The sequence below is a fragment of the Mauremys mutica genome, chromosome 2, assembly GCF_020497125.1.
Source record: "Mauremys mutica isolate MM-2020 ecotype Southern chromosome 2, ASM2049712v1, whole genome shotgun sequence".
NCBI classification, from domain to species: Eukaryota; Metazoa; Chordata; order Testudines; family Geoemydidae; genus Mauremys; species Mauremys mutica.
In genome coordinates this window covers 143,275,460-143,293,975 of record NC_059073.1, presented here as the reverse complement: position 1 = coordinate 143,293,975, position 18,516 = coordinate 143,275,460, and the positions used below count along the sequence as shown (strand labels likewise).

General features: G+C 45.8%; 1 protein-coding gene across 9 annotated transcripts in view; it reads left to right on the top strand.

Annotated features, from left to right (window-relative positions):
• Window positions 1–17,350, top strand: part of LOC123365036 (aldo-keto reductase family 1 member A1-A-like) — a 62,614-nt gene extending 45,264 nt beyond the window's left edge. For 5 of the 9 annotated variants that reach the window (XM_045007647.1, XM_045007650.1, XM_045007649.1 and 2 more), the window contains 5 exons: window positions 9,232–9,319; window positions 9,520–9,603; window positions 10,528–10,616; window positions 12,640–13,683; window positions 13,889–14,984. In XM_045007647.1, the coding sequence (XP_044863582.1) occupies window positions 9,232–9,319; window positions 9,520–9,603; window positions 10,528–10,605 (250 nt within the window). In that variant the 3' untranslated portion in view covers window positions 10,606–10,616; window positions 12,640–13,683; window positions 13,889–14,984. Of the gene's footprint in view, window positions 1–9,231; window positions 9,320–9,519; window positions 9,604–10,527; window positions 10,617–12,639; window positions 13,709–13,888; window positions 14,985–17,295 lie in introns of those variants that run through there. The other 4 variants (XM_045007645.1, XM_045007644.1, XM_045007651.1 and 1 more) reach the window with 4 other exon arrangements.
• Window positions 17,351–18,516: the final 1,166 nt, after the last annotated feature.

Below are 18,516 nucleotides of genomic sequence, written 5' to 3'. Positions count from 1 at the left end.
GAGATTCCAGTTCAGGTCAGCTGCCCTATGGCTTTTCCAGTGTCACCGAGCCATACCAGATACAGGGTTGCAGAAGCACACTGTTGGATCTCACTGGAGAATTAAGCTTTGCAAATGTAATTTCAGTTCTGTAACTTGTATTGCCTTTGGTTTGCCTCTGTCTCTATTTTCCACAACCAGCTGGGGCTGAAAGCAGTTTTACTTAGCATAGTCTGTGCAGGTTCTTGACCTTGTACGCAGAGCAGCTCTCTCTTTATCTCTGGGGTTAGCCGAGTTTCAAATTAACCCGTTCCTAGACAAATTGCTCACACTGTGTCAGAGGCTTTTCTTTGTGATTAAAAGCTCCTCTGAGATATATGATCTTATCTAGATTGAAGATACCTTCTAATGGGCACTGTTTAGATGGATTTTCACGCATGTGAAGATTCCAATTCTCTAAATACCTGCAGGTTTTAGGACCATAATGTACGTACATGTACTATGCTGGGGAACCCTTAGGGGGTGAGGTAGAATTTTTAGACTGTCCCTTACCCATTTTACATTTACACACACAGAGAGGGTGCCCTGTCCGCGCTAGCGGCTCATAAACTAAGGATCTCTCCCTACAGGACACTCACACAGGAGAGATTAACGAGGATGACTGACTCTCCCACACCTCCCTTCAGCAAAGAGCGTCGGCTAGTCTCTGGGAGACACGGCGCCGCATACTCTGATTGCATCCAGTGAGATGATCAGACTGTCAGTAGCCCACACGGAGAGGAAGGGGGGGAGGGAAGATGGGTTCACACATTCCTAGACCCAGGCAGCTTCCTCGCCGGACGATGCCAGGCCGAGTCAGCCCACCGTGGGTCGGATCTCCTAAAGATCCACTAGTTACCGGGCTTGCGTTAGACTACTCCTGATCATTAGCAATCGCTTCACAGGGTAATCTGGGCGTCTTCCAGTAACGAACACTCACACTGGTATACACACACACACACACACACACACACACACACACACCAAGGCCATTATTTCCTACTACCACGATGCATCTTATCTTGCTGCACAGTCAATAAATTCAGATGGCATGAGCCCAACAGAGATAGACATTCCCACGGACAGTTCTCCTCCCAGTGCAGCTCTGGGGCTTATGATGAGGGATTTTTACAAGAGCTCTACATACAAACAGCTTCAGAAGCTACCCATTCGCTGACAAAACAGAAGTAATTGAAGGATCATGTTGTAATTAAGTGATCCTTCTGGTGGCCACCTTTCCTGGCTCTTTAACTGATACTGAGGCCAGTCTACTGTATAAAATCTTTTCAGTTTACTCTTAGTCATTGGATCCAAACCAAATACCTTCCAATTTACTAGAATGCATTCTAGGGGCGTACACCTTGCCCTACTAACCTTACCCTGTCCTTGCCCCATACCACGGGCTTGCCCTTGACCCACTATAGGACGCTCTCTCGTCTAGTGGGAATTACAACGGCTGGGCGTCCCCAGCCTCAGGCAAAAGTCCACACCACTGGACTGTTCCTACCTTGTCCACAGGACCGGTTCCTCACCGTCGCCCGCAACTGCTTCTCCACTATCTGAGTGCGTTGCACCGTTGTGTCCTCCAAGGTCAGCCTGACGCGTCTCTGCCGAGGCCCCCGGTAAAGGCACCAGTGCGCGCTGGGCGTCGGCTGTGACCATCGTCCACCGGCCATTGGAGGAGTCCGGGCAAGGCACAATTTTGCCTCGAGCCCACCCAGGGACGCCAAAACTGTTGCCGGCTCAAAGAGTCCGAGGCGGAGCAACAGCAGGTTCGTTGCCCGGTGTGCGTCGCACTAATTATCACACCAGGGTGGAGAAGCAAAACCAGGTTTATTTGAGCCCAAAGAAAGGTGCCAGGGAGAAAAGCATTCTCAAATCCTGCACACCCACGCGCAGGCGGGGTCCCAGCATTTATACCCCCCTTGTTTGTGTAAGCCTTTTGTTCGGTTTTCCCCCTCACCCCTCCCTTCCCAACAGCAGCTACATTAGGCATTACATTTCAGCGTGTTAGAAAAAGTTCTCATCCACAAGCTTATCTCTGGCCTTGACAGAACAAACGCATACAGATTTTCCTCCCCCCTCTCCCCCTCCTCCCCGCCGCTTCTGCTGTTTCAAACTCCTACATTTGCAAGCTGAGATTGCTGACAGTTACACATTTTGCTTGCAGTCTGTTAGCATCTTAGGCTGGTTAAAGTTCACAGCATGTAAGAACTTTGGTTCACTTCAGGCCCAAAGTCACAACTTTGGTTTACTCAGGCCTAGTGGCACCAACAATTCCCCCCTTTGAGAATACTCAACAAACTTTTGGCGAGTTTTCTCAAACTTTAAAAACAAAAAACTATGAAGCTTTACAGATATATGTACAACTGCTCTTTTGAGCTTAGTCACCCCCAACCCAGGAATGAACGCATGGACAAAAGAGTGGAATGTTCATTTAACAACTAAGGGATTGGGACACTGACTATAAATCAGGTAGGTATACCAAGTGGTTTAATTTCCCAGATGTCTTGGTGAATAATTTAGTTCCACATGCATCCTCCCCATGGACCCAGCAGGATTCGGTATGTGGAAGCCACACCCACCCTAACCGGTCCATATGCTTGGAAGGAGCACTGTGAATGTCCACACTTCCATCCAGAAAGTGTCCAAGTATGTCTTCATGACCACAGATCAGATGGTACTCCTGACGCATCTGTAAGGGCAGTGGGCCAAGTCTAGTCTAGATCCCACTGCAATGCCTTCCCAGGCTCAGTGATATTCAATACCATCTCTGTCAGTAACTTCTGGGTCATAGAACTAAGGACTGAAATGACATGTAACTTACCAACTCCAGCCTGTACTTAAAATAGCTGAGTTTCAAGAATAAGGCTAGTAGCCTTTTCTAGTTGGCCCAATTTCTTATCATGTTCTTGGCTTTTGAGATATTGGCCCTAGCCCACAGGGATCTGCTTAATTTTCTTTCTTTCCAGAGGAAATAACCCAGGCCCTCTGTTGTGCTAATCTAATGGCAGCCCCTTGTGAGCAATCTGGGTATGTAGAAGTGATTTGAAAACCTGATAAGGGCAATGTCATTTAAAATCCAATTAGGGAGGGCAATACATACTGAAGGATTTATCCAAAACACAGGGCACAGCCTGTAGATTAAACCCCAAAATCCAATTAATACCACATTCCCAAGCATGGGTCCCACAAATTTCTTCCTTGCCAGTGTACAATTCTTTGTTTCTTCACCAGGGTCAGTTTTCAATGTCCTTTCTAGTCAGGAATTCCTGGACTTTGGCAATGTCAGTGGAGTGAGTGTTTCTTCTTCTTTCCCAAAACAATTGTGGTTTAGCATCCTACAGGGGAGAGGTTGCCAGCACATATCACCCTGTAATGGCTTTGCTTTTTCTAGAAAAGTCTAAAGGCACAGTTGGTCTGTCAGTGGACAAGGGAGAGGTTGCCAGTACGTCACCTTGTCCTTTTTCCCTGCTGTCCAGAAGCACAGTAGAACTAGAAGAAAGAATAGGCTAATCATCAATAGGAAAATTCTTCTGATGTGGAGGGGTCTTTTTGCAGTGAGAATCCTGGGTCCAAGCAGTCAATCTTTGGCACTTCACAGCAGTGTTGGTAGACAGCAGGACTTGGAAAGGGCCTTTCCAGCGTGGAGCCAAGGCAGTCTTTCGTTGATGGATCTTTATGTAGACCCAGTCTTCTGGTTCCAAGAAGTGGCAGGGCTGCTAGGATCTTTGGGTTGTTTCTTCTTTACCTGTGAGAAAAGAAACCTAACACATTGCATTAGTGTCTTTGCAGATTTTACAAATTTTATAGTTGCATGGGCAAATTTAAGTCCCCCCTTTTTCTGGTTTTTAGCCAAGTAATGGTTCTTATACTTATCAGTGCCAAAGGAAGGGCATCTGGCCACTTTAAGTTTGTCTCAGCACAAATCTTGGCCAGTTTATTTTTAGCATGTTAACTATTCTTTTTTTCTCAGTTAACTCATTCTTTTTCCTTTTCCTATTTTTTCTTTAACCTATAAAGGAAACTCTTACTTATACACCTTTTGTTAACAATAAACACATACACAGTACATTAGTCTTATTTAATGTATGCCACATATACCCTTTCACTAAAATAACCTTATTACAGAGCTTTAGAACAACAAGCCAGGACAAGCACACCCACTTTGATGAGTTCATTTAATATAACCTCTAGTCCAATAGCTTTCCACCATCCCCAGCCCTCTGGCTAGAAGTCTGAGGTAGCCAGAAGGATCCCATGTACAATATGGGGAGTGGGTTAACTTTCCATGTCCTTGCTTTTAAAGACTGTTAGTATGCAAATTTTAATAACAATTCTCAATTAAAAGATTTGGCTAATAAAGTTTCTTTCTCTTACTTAGGAAAATGTATTAGACTTTAGTATATCACATTTTTCTGATATATCCAAACACTTTGTATTCTAAATTGAACAAAACAAGTATCTGCATTTCAATTTAACACTGCCACTTGATTTTAAATCAGACCATCCCATAAAAATATTAAACACAACAATTCTGGCCACAAGACAAACACCACAAGACAGAACATAGAACACAAAACATAATTGTTACTCTGTCAGTAAATGCATGATATGTTGAATGCTGTTCAGCTGGCATTAGTTTTCTTTGATTATCTGAAAGACAAAAACAGAGGTCTACCCCTTCTGGGCAGTCAATCATTACTTAAAATATACAAATACTCTTGTTAATTTTAGGCAAAACAGGAGAATTACTCCATATTTTCTTTGCCTGAATTTATTTACAAACATTTCAAAGACACCAAAAACTTTTCTCTTTAGCATTTTTACAAAGTTCAACTGCTGTTCCCTCCAGCAACTAAAGAGTTAACTTTTCACTTTCCCTTAAAAATCACTTGCTCTCCCCTTAAATCACTTGCTTTTTCCTTCAGCAGCCACTTACCAATTCAAATCACCATTCCAAATATCCTTCTGAGTATTTGAAATTTCCATGCTTATACTCACTTACTCCTTCTTTCCACTACACCCTTAAAAGTTTCCAACCTGTTTTCCCATCTCTCTGTTGCCTGCCCGCCTGGGCCCGATCCTGCTTTTCTCGCTGAATCGTCCCTATCCTGGACAAAAACTTATTCCACTACCAGTTTAGCTAGGAGGGTGGGCTTCACAACTAGCCCCCACCCTTCTGGTCTTTTCCCTAAAACATTTTACTCCCAAAACTACTTGTGTCCTCCCTAGTAAGGCTTGCCACCTGGCAAAAATACATGGCCATTGGGTAAAGGCCATTTACTTAACACATAATCCAAACCCCTAAAGGGGGTCTACCCAGAGACCCACCCATTTGTCTGCTGACACTTAAACAGAAAAGAAAATTACACAGAGAGCAGAGAAAATTACAGTCTAAGCCAGATTTTTCCACTTCTATTACATTGTCCATTACAGGGGGGGCAGGACAGTAGGATCTCAATACAACCTCAGAGCTTCATCGCACACATGGCTTCCACCCTGAGGAATTACGAACGAGAAGTTAAGTTCCGCCCACACACCTAACGCCCAAATGAACAGAGCAGAAAAACAACAGTAACCGGTTAAACAGAACAGAGCCAAAACTAGATAGTGCACCAAAACCAAATAGTGTTTCCTTATTCTATTAGGGCTCACCTTTAACCATACAATCCTTATCATATAACACCAACAATACCAAACAAAGCAAACATAAAATAACAAGGGTAAAACAGATAGATGGTGTAAATTCTGCAGGGCTTCCCCATTTTCTATTGCTCATCAAACTGTGACAAATTTCTGTTATCAATTTATTCCTCATGTCAGGTGATCAAACTGACACTGCATATAATCAAATTTTAAAGCTTCATTAAAAATAATAAAACAACAATGGAGAGTGTTGGGAACACTCCCACATCACTCAGGAAAAATATGAATGCCCCAAGCCTTAAGCCACTTTAATACTTACACATATCCAGACTGGCCACGTCTGTGTATAATGTTCAGAGAAGGGAAATAGGTGGACGGGAGATTATCCTGTATACAGCTTGTCCAGAATTTCCAACATGCTTCCACTCTTGGGATGGCTGTTCTTTTACACCCTGAACTCTCCTGCGGCGTCTCTTTCAGAGATTCCAGTTCAGGTCAGCTGCCCTATGGCTTTTCCAGTGTCACCGAGCCATACCAGATACAGGGTTGCAGAAGCACACTGTTGGATCTCACTGGAGAATTAAGCTTTGCAAATGTAATTTCAGTTCTGTAACTTGTATTGCCTTTGGTTTGCCTCTGTCTCTATTTTCCACAACCAGCTGGGGCTGAAAGCAGTTTTACTTAGCATAGTCTGTGCAGGTTCTTGACCTTGTACGCAGAGCAGCTCTCTCTTTATCTCTGGGGTTAGCCGAGTTTCAAATTAACCCGTTCCTAGACAAATTGCTCACACTGTGTCAGAGGCTTTTCTTTGTGATTAAAAGCTCCTCTGAGATATATGATCTTATCTAGATTGAAGATACCTTCTAATGGGCACTGTTTAGATGGATTTTCACGCATGTGAAGATTCCAATTCTCTAAATACCTGCAGGTTTTAGGACCATAATGTACGTACATGTACTATGCTGGGGAACCCTTAGGGGGTGAGGTAGAATTTTTAGACTGTCCCTTACCCATTTTACATTTACACACACAGAGAGGGTGCCCTGTCCGCGCTAGCGGCTCATAAACTAAGGATCTCTCCCTACAGGACACTCACACAGGAGAGATTAACGAGGATGACTGACTCTCCCACACCTCCCTTCAGCAAAGAGCGTCGGCTAGTCTCTGGGAGACACGGCGCCGCATACTCTGATTGCATCCAGTGAGATGATCAGACTGTCAGTAGCCCACACGGAGAGGAAGGGGGGGAGGGAAGATGGGTTCACACATTCCTAGACCCAGGCAGCTTCCTCGCCGGACGATGCCAGGCCGAGTCAGCCCACCGTGGGTCGGATCTCCTAAAGATCCACTAGTTACCGGGCTTGCGTTAGACTACTCCTGATCATTAGCAATCGCTTCACAGGGTAATCTGGGCGTCTTCCAGTAACGAACACTCACACTGGTATACACACACACACACACACACACACACACACACACCAAGGCCATTATTTCCTACTACCACGATGCATCTTATCTTGCTGCACAGTCAATAAATTCAGATGGCATGAGCCCAACAGAGATAGACATTCCCACGGACAGTTCTCCTCCCAGTGCAGCTCTGGGGCTTATGATGAGGGATTTTTACAAGAGCTCTACATACAAACAGCTTCAGAAGCTACCCATTCGCTGACAAAACAGAAGTAATTGAAGGATCATGTTGTAATTAAGTGATCCTTCTGGTGGCCACCTTTCCTGGCTCTTTAACTGATACTGAGGCCAGTCTACTGTATAAAATCTTTTCAGTTTACTCTTAGTCATTGGATCCAAACCAAATACCTTCCAATTTACTAGAATGCATTCTAGGGGCGTACACCTTGCCCTACTAACCTTACCCTGTCCTTGCCCCATACCACGGGCTTGCCCTTGACCCACTATAGGACGCTCTCTCGTCTAGTGGGAATTACAACGGCTGGGCGTCCCCAGCCTCAGGCAAAAGTCCACACCACTGGACTGTTCCTACCTTGTCCACAGGACCGGTTCCTCACCGTCGCCCGCAACTGCTTCTCCACTCTCTGAGCGCATTGCACCGTTGTGTCCTCCAAGGTCGGCCTGACGCGTCTCTGCCGAGGCCCCCGGTAAAGGCACCAGTGCGCGTCGGGCGTCGGCTGTGACCGTCGTCCACCGGCCATTGGAGGAGTCTGGGCAAGGCACAATTTTGCCTCGAGCCCACCCAGGGACGCCAAAACTGTTGCCGGCTCAAAGAGCCCGAGGCGGAGCAACAGCAGGTTCGTTGCCCGGTGTGCGTCGCACTAATTATCACACCAGGGTGGAGAAGCAAAACCAGGTTTATTTGTGCACAAAGAAAGGTGCCAGGGAGAAAAGCATTCTCAAATCCTGCACACCCGCGCGCAGGCGGGGTCCCAGCATTTATACCCCCCTTGTTTGTGTAAGCCTTTTGTTCGGTTTTCCCCCTCACCCCTCCCTTCCCAACAGCAGCTACATTAGGCATTACATTTCAGCGTGTTAGAAAAAGTTCTCATCCACAAGCTTATCTCTGGCCTTGACAGAACAAACGCATACAGATTTTCCTCCCCCCTCTCCCCCTCCTCCCCGCCGCTTCTGCTGTTTCAAACTCCTACATTTGCAAGCTGAGATTGCTGACAGTTACACATTTTGCTTGCAGTCTGTTAGCATCTTAGGCTGGTTAAAGTTCACAGCATGTAAGAACTTTGGTTCACTTCAGGCCCAAAGTCACAACTTTGGTTTACTCAGGCCTAGTGGCACCAACAAGTGAGCTAATCAGAGAAGAGGGGGAGGTAGAAGGGGTGGGGGTCTTGCTACTGCACATTCCATGCTGATGACTCAGAAAGCACCTTCTGGGGACAGTAGATGCCCACAGCACACAGCTGTAGCATAAAGGGGCAGTTCTGCCCTGAACTGGCATTGCAGGGCTCTGTGTTGGCTGTCTGGCAAATGGAGTGAGTGTGAGCTGGAGGCCTGAGAGGTGTTTCTGTAGCCTGGGCTGGCTGTGAGATACAAGCTGGGTCCTCTTCCTTCGTGGCTGGTAACCCTGGCCCACCCAGCCAAGGTCTGGCTGAGATCTTCGCTAGGCTAACTGGGCCGGATTCTGCTGTCACTCCGGTTTGATTTCACTGACATGGGTGGAGATGCTTGGCCCAATAGCATTTACTGGATTCTTTTATCTTTATCAAGAGCCTGGCCAACGTAACAGGGGTCCCCCTGTGTGATGAGTTCTGGGGTGCAGCCCCGCCGCACGGTGACAAAGCAGGGGAGAGGCTGAGTGAGCTGGGCCAGGGAGGGGTCCTGGCTGTTGTTAGCAGCCGGTGTTTGCGCAGCAGCACCAACGGGCGTTTGTCGACCCTGTCGCTGGCTCAGGGGGAGTGACAGAATCCCTCAGTGCCTTCCCTTCCCCGTTTCTCCAACCAGCAGCAGGAGGCTTTGCTGCCTTCCAGCGGTGCTGGGAAGGCGACTCTCCACCAGTCTCCTGTTTGCAAAGTACTGCCTGTTCGCCGAGAGCAGCAGCCGCCGTTGTTCAGGACTCTCCAAATCCTCTTCCCTTAGCCCTTCGGGGGAGAACAGCCCTGTGCCTCTCCTGGAGAATCCCACAGTGAATGAGATCGCTCAGAAGCATGGAAAAACCAGCGCTCAGGTGAGGGGGGGGACAGCACTGGCCCTAGTGGTGTTTCTCTATATAGACGTGCAACATCCTATCTAAGCTACACAGGGGGTGGGGAGGTTGTGGGTGCAGTGTGGAAAAATGGGTCTCTCCGTCTCTTCGCGCTGGCTGTGCTCCCCCGGCCACCGCGCCAGCCACGTATCCTGGCTCACCAGCTCCTGCCCTCTCTGCAGGTTCTCATCCGCTTCCACATTCAGAGGGGCATCGCCAACATCCCGAAAAGCATCACCCCGGCCCGCATAGTGGAGAACGCAGAGGTAACAGGGATGGCTAGCGAGCCGGGAGCCCTCTTCCGCTCCTGGCCAATGGCTGAGGTGTTACTGTCACCAGAGCAGGGTGAGACGCTTCACACAAGCGACAGCTGGGGACTTGTACCAAAGCTGAGCTGTACCCAGCAGGATTTGAATGGCTAGTTCAAGGGACCCTTAAGTATTGCTAGCCTGAGGGTTAGCCCCTCTGTCCGGGGATACGCTTGTAGGCCCTCAGCTTGGAGACCTAAGTGGCTTTGCTCCTCGTAGAAGACACAACACAGAGCGAGGTCTGGCTGTTAAACAGCCTGGGTTGGCATGCACGCTCCCCCCCCCCACTTGTGAGAGGTGGCGTGACGCAGTACCTGGGAAGCCCGTTACCAGAGTTTTTTGGAAGCTGTCATAGCGATTCTTGTCCCGGCTCCAGCTATGACGATCTGGATGAAAACACATCCAGCCAGGGAAGCGGCTGTGGGAATAGATTGTGGCCCAGACATCTGGGGTGGGATTTTTGTCCTTTCACTGAGGAGTTGAGTGAGTGGCCATGCCCATTTGGTAGAGCTGTGCTGAACAAATCCTCAGAGCTGGGCCCCCAACAGAAGATCTGCCCTTAGCCTCAGAGAGAGAGAGAGACACACACACACAAAATGTCTGGGCCTGTCTGCTGCGGAGCAAGGCAGAGGGTGAATTTCTGCACAGCAGCTTGCCACACAGTAACCTCCCATGTGCGCGCTGGGGAAGTCCCACACCCACACCCTGCCATTCCCCATATCCAGCCTCCTGGTACTGCTCAGACTCCAAGGGCTGCATTTCCCAGCCTTACAGAATATCTGCCCGCGTCTTCCATGCTTTGCTGTGGACTTGCATCTCCCTGTAGACCTGGGAGCACAGAAAGCCCTGGCCTTGGATTCAAAGGCTGTTTCTTCGGCGTAGGTATACGACTTTCACCTGACACACAAAGAAATCCCGACGCTGGAAGGACTAGACTACAACACGCGATTTATTAAATAGAACCTGCTGGGGTGAGTGGTTGAAACAGGCTCGTCTAACTAAAAAAACATAGCCTTCAGAGCCCGGCTAACCATATTACACAGGGAAGCTTGCAGGCTAGGAAGCAGTGGGTGCTTTCAGTCATGTGGCCCAGGGGCTGGTGCACTGGACAGGGATGCAGGAGACCTGGGTTCTATTTCTAGCTTTCCCTCTGGCCTGCTGGGTGACCTGGGGCCAGTCACTTCCCATCCTTTGCCTCAGTTTCCCTCAATGAAAAATGGGGATCATGATCCTTTGCTTGCCTTTGATAGGCGGTAGATATTCAGTAGCATCTACTCTTTAAGGATCTCAAAGCACCTTCCCAACATTAATTAACCCACAGTGCAGTAGGTAAGGGACCAAACCCAGCAGGGATTGTCCCCGTTAGCTTCGGGTGGGGTTGTTCCCAAGCCAGTGTGGGTCTCACCTGTTATAAAGGGAGCTGTTTCCTCTCTGATGCTAACCCATTCAGAGGCAAGGGATACATCACAAAGGTTTGAGCAGCACATTGACGCTCCAGTGTAATACGCGCGGAGTGTTGCTATTGTTTGTTTAAGCACTGACGGTAGGCTTGGCCCCCGTGCAATACACACAATCAAATCTTCCCTTGGGGCAGGGCTCGCAAATAAGGCCCCGATCCTGAAATCGGAGAGGCCAGCATGGGACCCAAAGTGATTTCATCTGGGTGGAGGGCCGGGGTTAGTAGAAGCATAAGCCAAGCTAGGAGCATATGGATTTGATGCTCTCTAGTGACTGGTCCCCAGAGATGTTTCAATCTGCTATAGAGCTGCTTAAAATATAAAGCTGTGTCTGTCTTTCTGAAAATATGAACAAAATGACCCCCACCCTGAAAACCTTGCTACAGAACTTCTGTCTTTTGACTATAGGAAACTTGGAAAAAAATTTGCCTTCCTCCTCTTCCCTGTTTCCACTGAAAACAGGGAATGGCCCCCAAAAAGAAAACTTCTGCTTTTCAACTGCTGAAAATTTTCAATCAAATTACATTTTCATTTTGATCAAAGCTATTTTTAATTGGGGAGGCAGCATTTTTGGTGAAAAATGCTGACCAGCTAAGGTGTGGGTTCTCAAGCTTTTCCCTACTGGGTCCCCTCTACCATCTAATCAAATCTAGCTCCTTATATAACACTTTTCAGCAATAGATCTGAGAGGTCCAGATTCATGAAGGTGCTTAAGCGTTCCAACATCTAAACCCCCCCATGGGGCCCTGCCAACAAGTGGAATTCTCAGCCTGGAGCTTTGTGAATCTAGTCCAAAGTGACTTGCTTCAGAGTGATCCAAGCAAAACCCACATCTCCCGTGTCCCAGTCCACTCGGCCGTGCTGCAGGAAGGGCAGGGGTTTCACAACCAAACTCTGTTGGCAGTAGGGTGACCAGACAGCAAATATGAAAAATTGGGACCGGGGTGGGGGATAATAGGAGCCTATATAAGAAAAAGACCCCAAAATCAGGGCTGTCCCTATAAAATCGGGACATCTGGTCACTCTAGTTGGTGGCCCACTAAGTTGAGCCTCTTTTCATCATTAGAGGTTGATACTGCACAGGGGAAGCTAATGGGAGTTTTTCTATTGACTTAATTGGGAGCAGGATCAAGGCCCTTAAGTCTTTGAATGCAACAGGGGCTAAAAAGCAGGATTGGGTCATCCTTTTAGTTGGAGAGATTCTGGGTTTAAACACCTCTGCTGGTGCAAGGTATCACTAGCAGATCCAGTTGCAGGATGGGCGCCTGACGGAACAGAATGCACCGGCAAATCCAGAGAGGGATGGGCTTAGTTTACTTGTGTTTCTTTTAATTAAACTCATGGGTTAATGCATTTTAAATAAAAGGTTTGAATTCCAGTAAAATTCCCTATTTTGGCTATTCCTATCACATGTATAGAAGAGGTGGCTGGCTGGCTGGCTACCTGCACTGTTTGCTTCTTGAAAAAGCTTCTACATGGAAGATTCTGAATGGTTGTGATAATTATTTACTTAGGATGTATTTGTCTTTTATTCCAGGATGGAGAGACACAAACACTTCCCATTCGGTGACAAGTAACTATTGTGGCCTAAAGAAATGGCAAGTCAATCCTGGAAGGTCCAGTTCCCAATCAACTGCATGTTTTGGCAAGTTTTTGAAATGATCCATATCAGCCTCTCAAAATCCTTATGAAAACATACTAGGCAAGGTAAACTAAAATCTACTTGCCTACCTGTACGCTAGGGCTAAAACTAATTACGTTTTATTTCCCATTTTAAATGATGTGAGAATGGAGGAGAAGAATTTTACAAGGGTGATTTTAAATATTTGCTCAGCAAAGGGTAAGGGGGGAATCTTGATAAGCTATTTGTTCTCTGGAGACAGTTTCTAGATATGGGGGTAAACGATTAGACCCTTCTGTAATGTTCCCCTGATTTTCTTTCAGTAGCACAATAAAAACCAGCTTCCCAATGACAGCATTTAGCATTCCCAGGGCTCCGGTTCATGTGTTCATTTTTCAGGGGACATTCACCATGCACTGAACATACTGGGATTTTGTTAAATAGCAAACTGTACCAACGCGCCTTTAACTTGATGCAACATGGGATTTGTAGTCTCCTGTTGAAAACCTTCAGCAATGTAAATGCTTCAGCTATAGTCTGCACTGCCGTGAGTAGTATACTACATGATAGCATTCATCACTGTGCATTTTTGACAGGTTTCCACACCCCATTTAGGGCTTATGTCCTACCCTCCCACCCCGTTTCCGTTGGTGCCAAAGTTTGGCGCTGTCAGCCATTTTGAAAAAAATTGCGTGTGTGTGTGTGTGTTTGACTAAGGGAAGTGGTGTGTATCCAAGCACAAACACACATTGAGAGAAAAAGGTTGAAAGAAGAGAGTGAGAGAGTTTAAAGATGAAAAAAGAAAGTTTGAGTAAGGTTTAGAGGGAAAAAAAGGAAAGAGAGGTTATTGGATGTGATTGAGTAAGGAGAGAGGATGGTAAAGACCTTGTTTGGTAGGTTATTTAAGAATAGAAAGATAGAACTTAAAGAAAAAAGGAATTTTTTGTTTTTAAAGGGTTAGTTTAAGAAGAGTTTAAACCTAGTTTTTAATATTATTTAAAAGAACAGATATAGCCAAAAAAGGGAATTTATTAAGGACAGCCTGTTTAGTAAGCCCATAGCCAAAAACTATAAAGGGTGGCTAATAAAAACACAATTAAACTATTTACTATCAGGGTAGGTTAAGAAAAAAGCCTTTAAAACATTAAATAATATTAAAAACTAGGTTTAAGAAAGGAATTTACTTAAGGCGGAACCTGTTTGGGAAGCACATGGTAAAAAAGTGAATAAAAATGCATTTAAACTATTCAATACCAGTGTAGGTTAAGAAAAAAGAGAGGCTAAAAGAAAGAACAGGACAAAAAAGGAGATAGATAGGATATGGTGGAATCAGAATGAGAGAGAATAAGAAAGAAAGAAGCAAGCAGAGTCTGTTTAGTAAGCACATGGTAAAAAAGTGAATAGAAAAGCATTCAGTATCAGAGTAGGTTAAGAAAAAAAGAGAGGTTAAAAGAAAGAACAGGGCAAGAAAAGGGAAAAGAGAGCCCCTTTGCAAAGGGCAAAAATAGACAGAACATGGTTGAATCAGAAAGAGAGAGAGAAAATGAGAGAGAGAGAGAAAATTTTTATCTTTCAAGTCTTTCTGTAGAATGAGGCAACTTCCCTGGTTCAGACCCTCTCAGACTTGTTATCACCGCCTTTGGATCGGCCCAATCAGAGTTTGTTCTACAACAGCATCATAGAATTCATTTTCCTGAACCAATCCTAGAGTCCCAAGATTTTAAACAAGAGCCATCTCCCTCCTCTTTTCCCTCCCCTCCTCTCCCCCTCCCTTTTAACTGTTTTATTCTTATCTAAAGAAACAGACCCCCAGCATTTCCCCTGCCATGTAGCCCTTTTACAGAGGGGTTTTTATAAAAGTTAAAACCATAAGCTTTTAGTAATAAATTTTAAAAGTTTTCCCCTAGGTTTTAAACTAACGGGTTATTTTTTTCTTTATTTTAGTAAAAACAATGTGAAGCCGCAGCAAAGTGCCTGTTAGCAAAGCAGCCTCTGTGAGTCAGTGGATCAGAGATAAGAAGGCTGCTTCTTCCCCAAACTTTTTAACAAACAAGTAAAAGTTACATTACGTTTTGCAAAGGTATAATTACTTGAAAAGACAAACCTAAGACACATCCCTTTTCTATGTGGTGTTGTAATAAAAAAAGGAGCAGGCAGAAGCACTCCAGGTTTAAAACCTCAAGTTTTTAGTAACAGACAGTTTATATACCACTTATTTTGTAAACAAGTGGATCAGACAGAAGAAGTTTGTTTCTTTTCCCACTTCTTAACAAGCAGAGGTGAAAGGCTTGTAAAGGAATAAACACTTGAAAAGACAAGTCTATCTAAAGACACATTTCTTCAGGGCCGCCCGGGGGGGGGGGGGCAAAAGGGGCAATTTGCCCTGGGCCCCGCAGGGGCCCCCATGAGAATTTTTCAGGGCCCCTGGAGCAGGGTCCTTCACTCACTCTGGGGGCCCCGGAGCTTCTTCCGCTCCGGGTCATCATCATCAATTTGGCGGCAGCGGGGTCCTTCCACTCCGGGACCCACCGCCAAAGTGCCCCAAAGACCCGCGGCAGGGGTCCTTCCAGCACTTCGGCAGCAGGTCCCGGGGTGGGTCTTCAGCGGCAATTCGGCGGCGGGGGGTCCTTCCACCCTGGGACCTGCCGCCGAAGTGCCAGGCTTTCGCCGGCCCCCTGAATCCTCTGGGCGGCCCTGCATTTCTTTATTTAGCCCCCTTGACATAAGTGTTTTAATAAAGAAAAGAGCATGCAGAAACAACCCCGAGTTATAAAAGTAATGTATAGTGACAAAAAAGTTTTAGACTAACGTGGGTTATTTTTTAGTAAGCACAATTTGAAACAGCAGGCTTTTTTAGCAAAGCCATTGTCAGCAAAAACGTCTGTGAGCCAGTGGATCAGAGATAAAAAGGCTGCTTTTTCCCCAAACTTTTTAACACATGCAAGTAAAAGTTACATTAAGTTTTGCAAAGGTATAATTACTTGAAAAGACAAACCTATATGAAGACACAACCCTTTATTTACAGGTGTGTTGTAATAAAATAGAGCAGGCAGAAACACCCCAGGTTTAAAACCCCAGGTCCTTAGTAACAGCCAGTTTATATTCCCCTTATTCTGTAAACCAATAGATTAGAGAGAAGAAGTTTGTTTCTTCCCCCACTTTTTAAAAAAGAGAGAGGTGAAAGTCTTGTAAAGGTATAAACACTTGAAAAGCCAAGCATATATGAAGGCACGTTTTTTATTTAGCCCTTAGGCATAAGTGTTTTAATAATATGTAAGCATGCAGAAACGGTTAAGGGTTTAAAAACACAAAAAAACTGTTTATAAAAGTAATGTAAAGTGATAAAAAAGTTTTTCCCTAGGTTTTAGACTAACAGGGGTTATTTTTTAGTAAAAACGGTGAAGCTACAGCAAAGCCCTGCTCTGCTTTTATCTAAACAACCAAGGACCCTGTAACAAAAGCTGAACAACACATACTCTAACACATTTTAAAATGAGTTTTTTAAAGTAATGACTGACCCCCCCCCCTTTTTAACTTATTAAATAAACACATGAAATAACAAACCTACCTGAAGACACATTCCTTTATTTATAGGTGTGTTTCAATAAAAAAAGCATGCAGAAGCACCCCAGACCTAAACCCACAAAACCTTTACTAAGAAAGTTTTTCCCCAAGGTTTTTAGAAAGAACCACTTGAAACAGCCTTTTGAAGGTAGTGGATTAGAAAAGAAGATGACCCCTTGAAAACAGGCTACCTGAAGACACTTTTTTTTTTATTTAGCCCCATTGGCATAAGTGTTTTAATAACATGTAAAAGCAGGCAGAAGCACCCCTGGTTTAAAACCCCAGGTTTTTAGTAACAGTTTATATACCCCTTATTTTGTTAACCAATGGATTAGAGAGAAGAAGTTTGTTAAAAAGTGGGAAAAGAAACAAAGAGAGGTGAAAGGCTTGGAAAGGAATAAACACTTGAAAAGCCAAGCCTACCTGAAGACCCATACCTTCATTTAGCCCCTTAGGCATAGGTGTTTCAATAACATGTAAGTCGGCAGAAATAACCGAGGCTTAAAAACTCAAGCCTGGTCTACACTAGGCGTTTAAATCGGTTTTAGGAGCGTAAAACCGATTTAACGCCACAACCGTCCACACTAGGAGGCACCTTATATCGATTTTAATGGCTCTTTAAACCGGTTTCTGTACTCCTCCATAACGAGAGGAGTAGCGCTAGTATCGGTATTACCATATCGGATTAGGGTTAGTGTGGCCGCTGATCGACGGTATTGGCCTCCGGGCGGTATCCCACAGTGCACCACTGACCGCTCTGGACAGCAATCTGAACTCGGATGCAGTGGCCAGGTAGGCAGGAAAAGCCCCGCGAACTTTTGAATATTTCCTGTTTGCCCAGCATGGAGCTCCGATCAGCACGTGTGGCGAGGCAGTTAAAAATCAAAATAAAGAAAGAGCTCCCGCATGGACCATGCGGACGTGATCGCTGTAATGGCAGGCAAATCTGTTCTATCAGCGCTCCGTTACAGAAGACGAAATTCAAAATCATTTTTTTTAAATCTCCAGACAGACGCCATAGCAGGGGCTCAGCGCACTGCTGCGTGACAACGGAAAGCCAAAGAATCAAATGGACGCTCATGGAGGGGGGACTGGAGGTCTCAAGCTATCCCACAGTTCCTGCAGTCTCCGAAAAGCATTTGCATTCTTGGCTGAGCTCCAAATGCTTCTAGGGTGAAACACCGCGTCCGCGGTGGGTCAGGGCATAGCTCGGCAATTTACGCACCCCCCCACCCACCCCCAGAAGTGAAAGGGAAAACAATCCTCTCTTGACTCTTTTACATGTCACCCTATCTTTACTGAATGCTGCAGATAGACGTGATGCTGCAGCCGTCAACACTAACATCCTCACTCCCCCCCCCCGCCATGGGTGACTGATGGTGCAATACGACTGATACCCGTCCTCGTCATCAGTCTGTTGGCACATGGGGCAGTGCAAAAGGGCTGGTAACCATGCCGACTAGCATCAGTGAGGTCAATCAAGGGCGCCTGGCCCTAATTTTTCCTTGTAGATGGTGCAGTATGGCTGGTAACCATCCTCATAATAGCAACAGGGGGCTGAGCTCCATCAGCCCCCACCCTTCATGTGTAAAGAAAAGATTCAATTGCCCCTGGACTAGCAGAGGGATGCTGGGCTCCTCTTCTCCACACTCCTTACTGTCCTGTCTGGACTATCATAGCAGCTGGAAGCTGCCTTCCACTCATTTCTCACTAACAAGTCACTGTGTCTTATTCCTGCATTCTTTATTAATTCATCACACAAGTGGGGGTGCAATGCTATGGTAGCCCAGGAAGGCTGGGGGAAGAACGGAATCAACAGGTGGGGTTGTTGCAGGAGCACCCCCTGTGAATAGCATACAGCTCATAATTTCTGTAGGATCTGACACAGAGCAGCTGTGCTCTCTGGCTCTATGATACAGTGGTTCTCTAGTACACTTGCCCATATTCTAGGCAGGACTGATTCTATTTTTAGATACCAAAAAGGAGGGATTGACTCAGGGAGTCATTCCCAATTTTGGCTTTTGCGCCCCTGGCTGATCGGCCAGGGGCACTTATGACAGCAGCAAATGGCACAGTGCAAAAGGACTGGTAACCATGACCATCTTATTACCAATTTATGGTATGATAGATGGTGCAGTATGGCTAGTAACCATCTCTGCTATCATGCAAAAGCAAAAGCATGCTTCTGTGTAGCGCTGCTGAATCGCCTCTGTGAGCGGCATCTATTAC